Consider the following 10,680-nt stretch of genomic DNA (forward strand, 5'->3'; position numbering starts at 1 on the left):
GGGCAGAATTCAATGCAAACAAGAGTCAGACTATGTATGTATGAAGTTAAAAGAATATTGTCTATCTAAATGGCTATCAAAAAATCAGTTGGCAGACGGTTTATGTCCGTATTTTCAGCATAAGGATGATATCTCATGTTGCAAAGGGTATCTGCTTTTGAACTCAAGGTTAATTGTACCGCGTTCGCTACAGTTAGAAATGCTAAACAAAATACATGAAGGCCACTTAGGTATCGGCAAATACAGAGACAGGGCAAAACAGTCTATCTGGTGGCTAGGTTTAAGCGCGCAACTCGTGAATTTGATTGAGAACTGTCCTAATTGCATCGAGGAAAGGAGAAACTTAAAAGATCCGTTCGTCAGAGAAAAGTTCCCAGAGCGACCGTGGCAAAAAGTAGGCATCGATTTGTTCAAATCGTTCGTCGCAGCGTCGCACGTCGCGAATTCACGTTACTTCGAAATATGTACGCTAAGCTCTATAAACGAATCCGAAATAATCGACCGCGAGGTTTTTCGCGGTTTTCGAGAGATTATTCGCGAGGTACGGCATCCCGGACGTAGTTCGCACAGATTGCGGAACACAGTTCGCGACTAAATTTAGAGAATTCACAAACAACTACGAATTCAAACATGTAACAAGCTCGCCTAAGTATTCACAGAGTAATGGGGCAGCAGAGGCGGCGGTAAAAACGGCGAAATCTTTATTAAAAAAATGCGACGACATATACTTAGGTCTGCTAGCATACAAATCTACACCGTTAGAAAACGGATTTTCTCCTGCGGAACTCATGTTTAATGTCATCTTGTCATGTTTTAATGTCAATCAATCATACACCTTACAAAATCGACATTGCGAAGAATAGCGAAACGCCGATTATACCTTGCGACTTCGCGAGTAAAGATCCGACGACCAGCGGTCAAGAGAGCCACGATAGTTTAGGATGCGTACCGGAAAATTCGGGTACATGCGATCAACCAGCCGGCATTTCCGAGTGCGAATCTGCAAGCAAACCCGGTACACAAGTAGATATTGCTGAGGATACGCCGGTGAGCGAGCAGGAACCGATATGCAGGTCTACTCGTATAAAAAAGCCGCTGAACCGCTATACGGACGGGGCATAAAGAAAAACTTGCAAAAGCATCACAAAATTATCCATTATAATCACGAACGCGCCACGTGCTTTTAACCTTCTGATTTCCCACGCGCACGTTCAACAAACCGGACGAGACCGCGCCGCAAATCTCACGCGCATCTATAAAGTGTAATCGTTGCGGAAAATTAGGACATTACGCGAATCAATGTCAAAATTTTCAATTCACGCCTCAGATAACACCACCGCCGCGTGTGAACCAAATCTGCGACGAATCGGAAATCGATACCCACGAATCGTTAACGTCAGATTGCGATCAGGAAAGTTACGATTCGTACGAATGTGTCTCGGGGACCGAAATGTCGGACGATTTCTCCTGGACACGGGAGCAGGATTAAATTTAATTAAAGAAAAACATTGTGAAGGTCGCAAAATTGTAAACGGAGCACGGACATTTTTAATGGCCAACGACAAGCACGTCAGTAACAAAAGCATTTCGTTATGAATATTCGGCAAGAAACATTTCTTTAACGTAGTGCCAAACGATTTCCCATTGTTAGAAGACGGTATAATAGGGCTTCCTTTCCTAGACCAGTACGGCTATAGCATCACTAACGACAAAGTGACCTTAGACGGACAGGCCGTAAAATATGAAACCGAGATCCTTATCCCGCCAAATAACTCGTGCACCGCGAAGATCCCCATTAACGACCGTATCCACTTAGTCCACCTTTGCAACCCCACCGACGAGCTACTCACGTACCCAGTTAATAGTTTAAACCTCGCGTTACCAAAACGAATCGAAATTTTAAGAAACAAGATAAATTTACAGCATATGGACCCAGCCCTAAAACCGGGTTTAGAAAAAATAATAATCTCGTACAGCGATATATTCTCGTACGAAAACGAACCCTTACCTTGCAAAAATCTAACTAAACACGTAATCGAGCTTAAAACCCAGAAACTGATTAATGTAAAATCATACCGACCTCCCGAAGTACGTAAAGACGAAATCGACAGACAAATTAAACAAATGTTGAGTCAAAGGATCATAGAAGAATCCGACTCACCCTATAACTCCCCGATATGGATAGTACCAAAGAAACTAGACGAAACAGGGAAACGGAAACGGAGATTAGTAATAGATTTCAGACGATTAAACCAGGAAACAGAGATCAAGGAGACCAGGAGACCAAGATGCTTACCCTCTACCGGCGATAGAGGAAATTCTAGATCACTTAGGAAAATCTAAATTCTTTTCCGCCTTAGATCTGAGTTGTGGCTTTCATCAGATAGCCATGGACGAAGGGTCGAAGAAATACACCGCGTTCAGTACACCACAGGGACATTTTTAATACCGTAGAATGCCATTTGGCTTAAGAAACGCCCCAGCTACCTTCCAACGCATGATGGACAGTGCTTTGCGAGGACTCATCGGAAAAATTTGTTTCTTGTATCTAGACGATATAGTCATATTCGGCACCACCTTAGAAGAACATAATCGAAATCTAGCCACCGTGTTTCAACGACTTAGAGACCTAGGACTCAAACTCCAACCCGATAAATGCAAATTCCTCAAGCCCGAATTAGAATATTTAGGACATGTCGTAACAGCAGACGGAGTAAAACCAAACCCCGATAAGATAAAAGCCGTTAAAGAATTCCCTATTCCAAAATCCGAAAAGAACGTACGGTCCTTCCTAGGAATTGCCGGGTACTATCGAAAGTTCATTAGAAATTTCGCGAAAATCGCCAAACCCCTGACGGATCTCACGGGAAAGGACACCCCGTTTCACTGGTCGGACGCACAACAAAAATCCTTCGATATACTAAAGGAAAAACTTTGCGAATCCCCTATCCTCAAATATCCCGATTTTAATAAACCTTTCACGCTAATAACAGACGCCTCCAACTCTGGGCTCGGAGCAATCCTATCCCAAGAAGGACACCCCTGTTGCTATATTAGTAGGACACTAAACAAAGCCGAAACTAATTACACTACCACCGAGAAAGAATTGTTAGCCATCGTATGGGCTGTAAAGCGCTTACGACAATACCTGCTAGGAAAGAAATTCAAAATTCTGACCGACCACCAAGCCTTGAAATGGTTATTCAACGTAAAGGATCCCTCATCCAGATTATTGCGTTGGCGATTACGGATGGAGGAATACGATTACGAAATTGATTACACCAAGGGTAAGGAAAATATAGCAGCAGACGGTCTATCCCGCATGTACCCATTACTCCCCGGAGACGAACCCGAAACTGACGTAGAGACGAATCCAAATGCAGACTTTAACATAGACGAACTAGAACATACCTTACTCGCGACAGAATACGAAAATTGGAAACAGAATCCCGATCCCACTTATATTTTACCGACTCGACCTAATCCCGTTGGCAAGGTTTGGAAACCCTTGCACAGAGACATGCTAGGACCATACGACCCGACGAAATGGTTGTTAAGATTAGATAAAATCATTCAAACCACAATAGAACAACGTCGCTCAGTGTTAAAATTGTACCTACCGGAACCCATGAGATTAACGGAACTTCTGGAACTGCGCCAGATCCTTAGCTACTTGGGGTACCGATATTCGGATCAAATCGAACTTGTATTTTCGGAAAGTCAAACAGAATTGAGTCGGGAAGAACGTCTAGAATTAATAAAAGAAAGTCACAATAGCAATGCCGCACAACATTTCGGAGAAACAAAAACGCTGAAAAGAGTGCAGGAAAGGGCTATTTGGATCAACATGGAAAAGGATATAATAGATTTTGTAAAAAGCTGTGAATCGTGTCAGAGGGAAAAATTGATTAGAATTCGAGGCATAGAACCCACGGTCATCCCCGACACGCCGCATGAACCTAACGACAAAATTGCGATGGACATACTCGGACCACTAACTCCTACCAATAGAGGCAATAAATACATTCTCTCCATCCAAGACGTATTGACCAAGTACTTGTTACTGATCCCGTTAAAGGAGATCAGCTCGTCAACAATCATAGACGAACTTTTGCGCCATTACATATATGTATTCTCTGCACCGAAACACGTACTTACCGATCAGGGTTCAAACTTCGTTAGCAAATTAATGCAGAAGTTTGAATCCCAATTCCAAATAAAACACGTAAGAACGACTGCGTTTCACTCCCAATCTAATGGGAGCTTAGAGAGAACGCATGGCACAATATTGAACCTGATTCGAACTTGTATGCGCGATAAGAAAAACGAATGGGACGACAACTTACAGGTCGTTTGCATGGGTTTTAATACCGCGGTACATGAATCGACCGGGTACACGCTCTTCGAATTGACTTTCGGTCATAAAGCGAATCTCCCATCGACAATAGCGAATACACCACTACTATCCCAGGACGAATTATTCAGACGCTGGAAACAACGACACAACGCGTGCATCAACAGAGCCCGAAGTAATCTGGAAAGGACGAAAAAAAGGACGCAGCATCGAACTAACTAAAATATCATCCTTACGCAGCCCATATTCAACATAGGAGACCACGTATTCTTACACAATGATAACGTTAGGAAGAATAAATTGGAGCCCGAGTGGCTTGGACCATACCCTATCCTAAATACCTCCCCTCCTACTTATACCATAAATTTGCACGATATTCATATCGCGAAGGTACGCGGAAATAGATTGAAACCCTGTATATTTCCTTTTCCAGATGAAAATCATACCATTGATAATCATGATCCTGCGCCCGGGCCTAGCGTTTAATAGCTCTAGCTTGGGACAACTGGACATGCTTATAGAAATAGAAAAGGCGTGCAAATATTTAGCCAGGAGTGGACATTACTCGTTGGTATTAACACCGACTTCGTAGAAAAACAATACGATTATATCGCCCAACTGTTGGATGATATAAATAGATATTTCGGTAACAGTACCAGCCAAAATTTCGAGATCTCCGTCCTCCGTAAGCGACTGCTAACCGTAAAACAATCTAAGGATAACTTATGAGTATTATTAGGGATTAGGAACAGGAAAGAGCGCGAATTGATTAATGTAATCGGTAGTATCTCGAAATCGTTATTCGGAACTTTAGATGACGACGATTTAAAATTAATAAACGAAAACATGGACACCCTATTCAAAAACCAAAACGATATGAGCCAGATAATCGCGAATCAAACTAAAATTATCAGAACCGTAATATGAAACTCAAATCTAGAAATGCTACAGCACGTGCGAGAGGAAACTCTCGAATTATACAATCAAACTAACAAGAGGATAGCACTACAGAACAAATTTCTATCAATAAGTACCCTAATCAATAAATTAGAGATAGATCTCGAAACCTTGACGACAGCTATACACATCGGCAAAAGCGGTATAATCCACTCGCACTTGCTAAAACCCAGCGAATTCATTCAAAATTTGCATGAACTAGAGAGGAAAGGACTAAAGAGGTCCCCTATTGCGTTAACGGAAGAAAACTTTCAAACTCTCATTAGTATTAGTACCACGAAAATTGTCGTACAGAACGGGAAACTTATATATTACATAAAAACCCCTATCTTAATCGAGAAAACCTGGAAATTAATTCGGTTATACCCCATACCGCGTTACAATGAGCTAACTAAAGGGCACACCATCATTATCATTCCTCACTACTATTATATTAGGGACACGACCAATTATATAGCCATAGATTCGGAGTATATAGATAAGCAATGCAAAAAAATCCACAACGAACTGATTTGCAGGCAACCGCTATCAATGCATAATATATTCTCAAAACCAAATTGCGAAATACAGCTAATGATAAAAACGGGCGAACCCCCGAACAAATGTATTATAAAACCGGTTAACATCGACGAAATAACTTTTGTACATCTCTCCGCTAGCAATCGATATACATATAGTAATTCCGGAAGAACCTCTCGATGTACAAGTCGTATGTAAAGAAATCAATACGATTAAAATTCACAGAACCCACTCTCGTCTTAGGAGCGGACAGTTGCGTTTTTCTGACGTCGAAAGCACTTTTCCGAACTAACGGAGCATCTAGAAATCTAACTTTCGAATCAATATACAAGAGGATTGAAGATGTTGACTTTACATACGATTTCAACGATTTTAAAAATGTTATTCCCGAATTATCCTTAAGAATCGACCATAAAGCCATACAAGATTATAATACTCAATTGAATAACATGGATACACGCCTGAAACGCATAGCAACAATCAGGCGTATCAAAACCTGGAAGGAGAATGCCACGTCAGCCTTACAATACATCGGGTATGCCTCCATCCTTCTGGTAGGCCTCTGAGTGCTAAAGAAGATCGGGATCTGCAAATGCATACCGAGCAGTATCTGCATTAACCTCTTTTGCCAGAAGACCACCCTCCGTCAGGAAGAGCAGGAGAATAGCAGAGCCGCCAACAGCCCCAGAACTCCCGGAGCACAGCGTGGAACTATTGTCCAGGCTAGTCGAACTACCCCTTGTACGAGAAATCCAGCCCACCAGACCATTAAAATTTAAATAACTCGTTCGATTTGAAGGACCAAGTCGACTCTAAGAAGAGGGGTGTGTAACGGATGCAATAAAGTATGACCCGAAACCCGATAACCATCTGGCGACGGCAAGTCGACACCCGTTCGGCACCTAAGTTACGACCTTGAACGCAGGTAGGAAAAAACACTTTCGGAAAAGCGGCCACCAATAACCAACCCCTCCTTCGTTAACTTTTACCCTATTGGTGCGCCTCTGGCACCCAAAAATTGTATAAAAGATACACCCTGAAAACAAATAAACGTTAGAGCAGTTAGAACCTTCAAGAAGACTACTTCTTTATCCACCATCCCGACTGAGTCTCTACGGAACTCTCTCGCAACGAATAAAAAAGGAACAAACTCGTTTTCGGCGTAACACACTCTATGGTAGTGACTCGTCTGTCGCGCTCGCGGCTCGACCAGATTAGTATGGGAAACATGAATTAGGTCGCGTTTCGTACTTTGTATGTAACTAGTCAATGGCGACGCGTCGCGTGTATATATTAGGTTTAAGTAGCTTCTCGAAAGTTGGGAATCGTTGTTCTTGGTGTATGGTTTTCTCAGCGTGAGAAAATACATTGAGTTTTTCCTGCGTCACAGGCTTGCCTGGGTGAATGCGAGAACAACGAACGCGACATTTGGAAAAAATAAATTATTGTAAGACTGAACGGCGCGACGAACGCTTGAAGTGCTTGGACGCACGGGAACAGGAAGGACTTTGTATGTCGACTAGGGCTCGACCAGTCCAAGTGTTTGGAGCCAATTTATTGTCCTTTTTTGGGAGAAAGCGTTTTGGGCTCGGGTTCGAAGCGTGAGTAAAAACAGATGGCTGTGGACAGCACTGTTTAGAGGAACCGCGTATTTGTTAGTATTAAATTTGTTAACGGATACGGCTGCGTAGCGAGCGTTGGATTGTGGGAGTACTGTTTAGATTATTAGGACAAGCTTGGACTCGATAGTTGTCGAGCTTATCGCAGTCAATTTATTGCCTCCTCCTAGAAAGAGAATAGCATCGGCTCGGGTTCGAGGACTGAGTATAAACACATGGCTGCTGACAGCGTTGGCGCCCGCGGTCGGACGAGGCCTGGAGGGTCCAGTTCGGGCTGCGGACCGCGCGATGTTTAGGGCTTAAGTGTCTGGGGATGCTATAAGGAAGGAGATTGGTGCGGACTCCGCCGGGGCGTGGGAGTCCGAGGAAAGGGCGGTTATCGACCGAGAGATTGGACATTTTCCTCGGGGTTGATTACAGAAAGAGAGAACGCGGTTCTCGGCGATCGACGACGTCGATCGATAGCGTGGGAGAAGGCGGGTCTTAGGATCCAAATAAATAGCGGGCGCGTTTTTGGAGAGGACAGAGTTCATCAGTGCAACGGCACAGTTCTATGGAGAGTTTTGTTGACACAGTTTCAACCAAACAGTACAGTTCGCTTCAGTTGTTCGAGACAGTTCTCTGGAAACGATTCAATCACAGTTGTTCAGCGCAGTTGTTGCAGTCTCAAACGCGGCGCTACCAGCTGTCCGAACAGAGGAGGTAATAAACGAATTTGACAATCATTTGTGCTTGACTATTCATTCGCTAATACTCGTGGGAGTGTTAACAGAAAAAGTTGTTTAAAATCACTTCATCAACCTCCCATTAAAATATGTACCACTAGTCCGGGGACACTAGCACTTAAGTTTTGTTTTAATCTTATGTTCTCGTCACGAGCGTGGCATACGGGCGCGGCAGTGTCGAAGACAGTTATCATTCTTCTGTGCGTCCGCTATACGAGCACTCTGATTGGTCCCGATTTTTTGTTAATAACTCGACAACCACGCCACGGACAACTTTTTTGCAAAGGAAAATATTATTTAAAATCACCTCAGCTCCTCCCCATTTTCGAGCGTAGTATTAGTTCTGGGATACCCTGTATTAGTATTTAGATTGTTAGATACATGTACTATCTGAGAACAAATGCCGACACGATTAATTTTTGATCGCTTGTAAGTTAAAAATAAAACCTCCGACACAATTTTCTTATTCTTAATTTTTACCATATTTCGGGTTCGAGAATCAATCCTTAAAATTTTTTCAGTGGCGGAACACTCCGTACACTTATGGTCTAAGATTATTTCTAAGTTTCGCCAGCATTGCAGCTAACATTGTCAGAGGTCAGAAAACACAATAGTACATATTCACACCCGAAACCAACAAAAGTGTAAATTTGATTGACTGAGTTTTCTTACCTGGAACAACGTTATGGTGAAAGATATAATTACTACGCCGACTTGTACGAAGAGGTTTATGGCATATGCGCTCTCGATTTCAGTGATATATCTAGTTCATTTAAAGTTGTTTATAACAATTTACTGATGCGTCAATTAGTCATCAAAGCAGGGCAAAATAGTCAAGTTTGAAATAATAAATCTCAAAACACGTCATGTCACCTGAATAAATTCTTTACGAACAACAAGTGGATATTTACAGTTTTATAAGAGATTTATACTGCAATTTGAACGTATCGTATGCAAAAATCAAAGAAATAATATATGTATATGAATTAAAAAACGACATTTAGCTTTCATTTCTTAAAAACAAAGTCTAAATATCTAATATTAGATAAAAGTATGCTGTCTATTTATAAGTATACTTTGTATGACATTAAATGATTAAACTTAAATGATTGATTGAAATTTTGGGAAGTATTCCATCACTCTCAAGTTTGAGTTGAACTTGAAGAAATTTGTACAAGTGCAGGCAAGCGTGAGACGAGTGTCTAATCTATGAACGAAGTTCGAAAGCGACCTCATGCTCTGTTCAATACTGTGATACTAACGCAAAAGCTCGTTTATGAGAATTAATGGCGTCGCATACATTTTTGTACAACCTCTCGTTGTCGACATTCGTATCATCTGTTAACGAATATAAGCTGTCCAAACTGTACTTGAAACGAGATCTGCAATCATCACTACCAATGTTAAAATAACAGCGTACTACGTAATGATTCCAACTTTCAACAATGTTAATATCAATGTTCTTTTCTACAATTCGCTCTATTCACATAATAAAATTCATTAAGTGTCTGTTATTATTGGTATGTGGTTCTATTATTCAGTGTATTTATAAATACATATCGATACTACAGGGATTATATCAATACGCTAAAACGAGTAAAAAATTTTTGGACTTATTGACTAAATGTGAAGCTTACCCAGTGAGCGCGAGAAGTCCACAAACATGTTGCACCGAGTAGATTAATAGCGTATCCGACGCGACAAAGACGCTCATGGCGGTTATCGTACACATTGTCGTGAATATGATGATTCCATAATAATACTTGTCAGGATTGTCGGTAAAGTAGTAAGCAGGATACATTTCCATCCGATGTCGCGATTCGTTCAACGGCATTATTAAATCCATCGCTTTCGGTACCAGGGGACGGAGTAAGAATGCCGCAATGCATACGTATGCATTTACTATGACGTCAATTATATGTTAAAAGTTGTTTATAAAATAATGTCAGCAATACACTCTCGTCGAGACGTTAGGTCAAATGTCTTGGTGAGACTTACTGAGGCGAGTGCTGCCTGCTTGCCTCGTCTCTGATCGTGTCGTACATTCTCGCGATCTGCTGGTATGTGTTGCCTCGACAAGAATGTATTGCTAGCATTATTAAAATAAAGTTTTGAATGTTGGGATATTTATACATAGACGGTGTCCAGAAGAAATCTATGCACACATATTGAATACTGTCTATTACCGCTTGAAAATGGAATTTCAATAATACATCCCGACTTTATGATTATTTAACCCTTTGCATTCGTGTCATGCTAGAAATGATAATACAAATTTGTCATAGATAATAAATCGAGGGAAGCAAAGGATTAAAGTATGTATACACATTTTGGGACACCCTGTACATATGAATATGGCATTACACATTCAAATTAGTACTGGTTACACATCAGTACAAATTTTAAATAATTGTGGTTCTTTATAATTACATTTTAAATATCTTGAAGTCATTATCTTATACAGGGTGTCCCAGAAAAGGTGTTGGAGCCGAAAATGGCAGATTGG

General features: G+C 41.4%; 1 protein-coding gene across 1 annotated transcript in view; it reads right to left on the bottom strand.

Moving 5' to 3' along the window:
• Nucleotides 1-6,815: 6,815 nt before the first annotated feature.
• LOC113464669 (uncharacterized) overlaps nucleotides 6,816-10,680 on the bottom strand; it is an 11,805-nt gene continuing 7,940 nt past the window's right edge. The window contains exons 4-7 of the mRNA XM_026815643.1: nucleotides 9,812-10,076; nucleotides 9,437-9,556; nucleotides 8,847-8,937; nucleotides 6,816-6,866 (exon numbers count right to left, since the gene is read on the bottom strand). Of these exons, the coding sequence (XP_026671444.1) occupies nucleotides 6,816-6,866; nucleotides 8,847-8,937; nucleotides 9,437-9,556; nucleotides 9,812-10,076 (527 nt within the window). The remainder of the gene's footprint in view (nucleotides 6,867-8,846; nucleotides 8,938-9,436; nucleotides 9,557-9,811; nucleotides 10,077-10,680) is intronic.

Source organism: Ceratina calcarata, unplaced genomic scaffold (genome assembly GCF_001652005.2).
Source record: "Ceratina calcarata isolate Rehan_Ccalc_2016 unplaced genomic scaffold, ASM165200v1 scaffold478, whole genome shotgun sequence".
Lineage (NCBI taxonomy): Eukaryota > Metazoa > Arthropoda > Insecta > Hymenoptera > Apidae > Ceratina > Ceratina calcarata.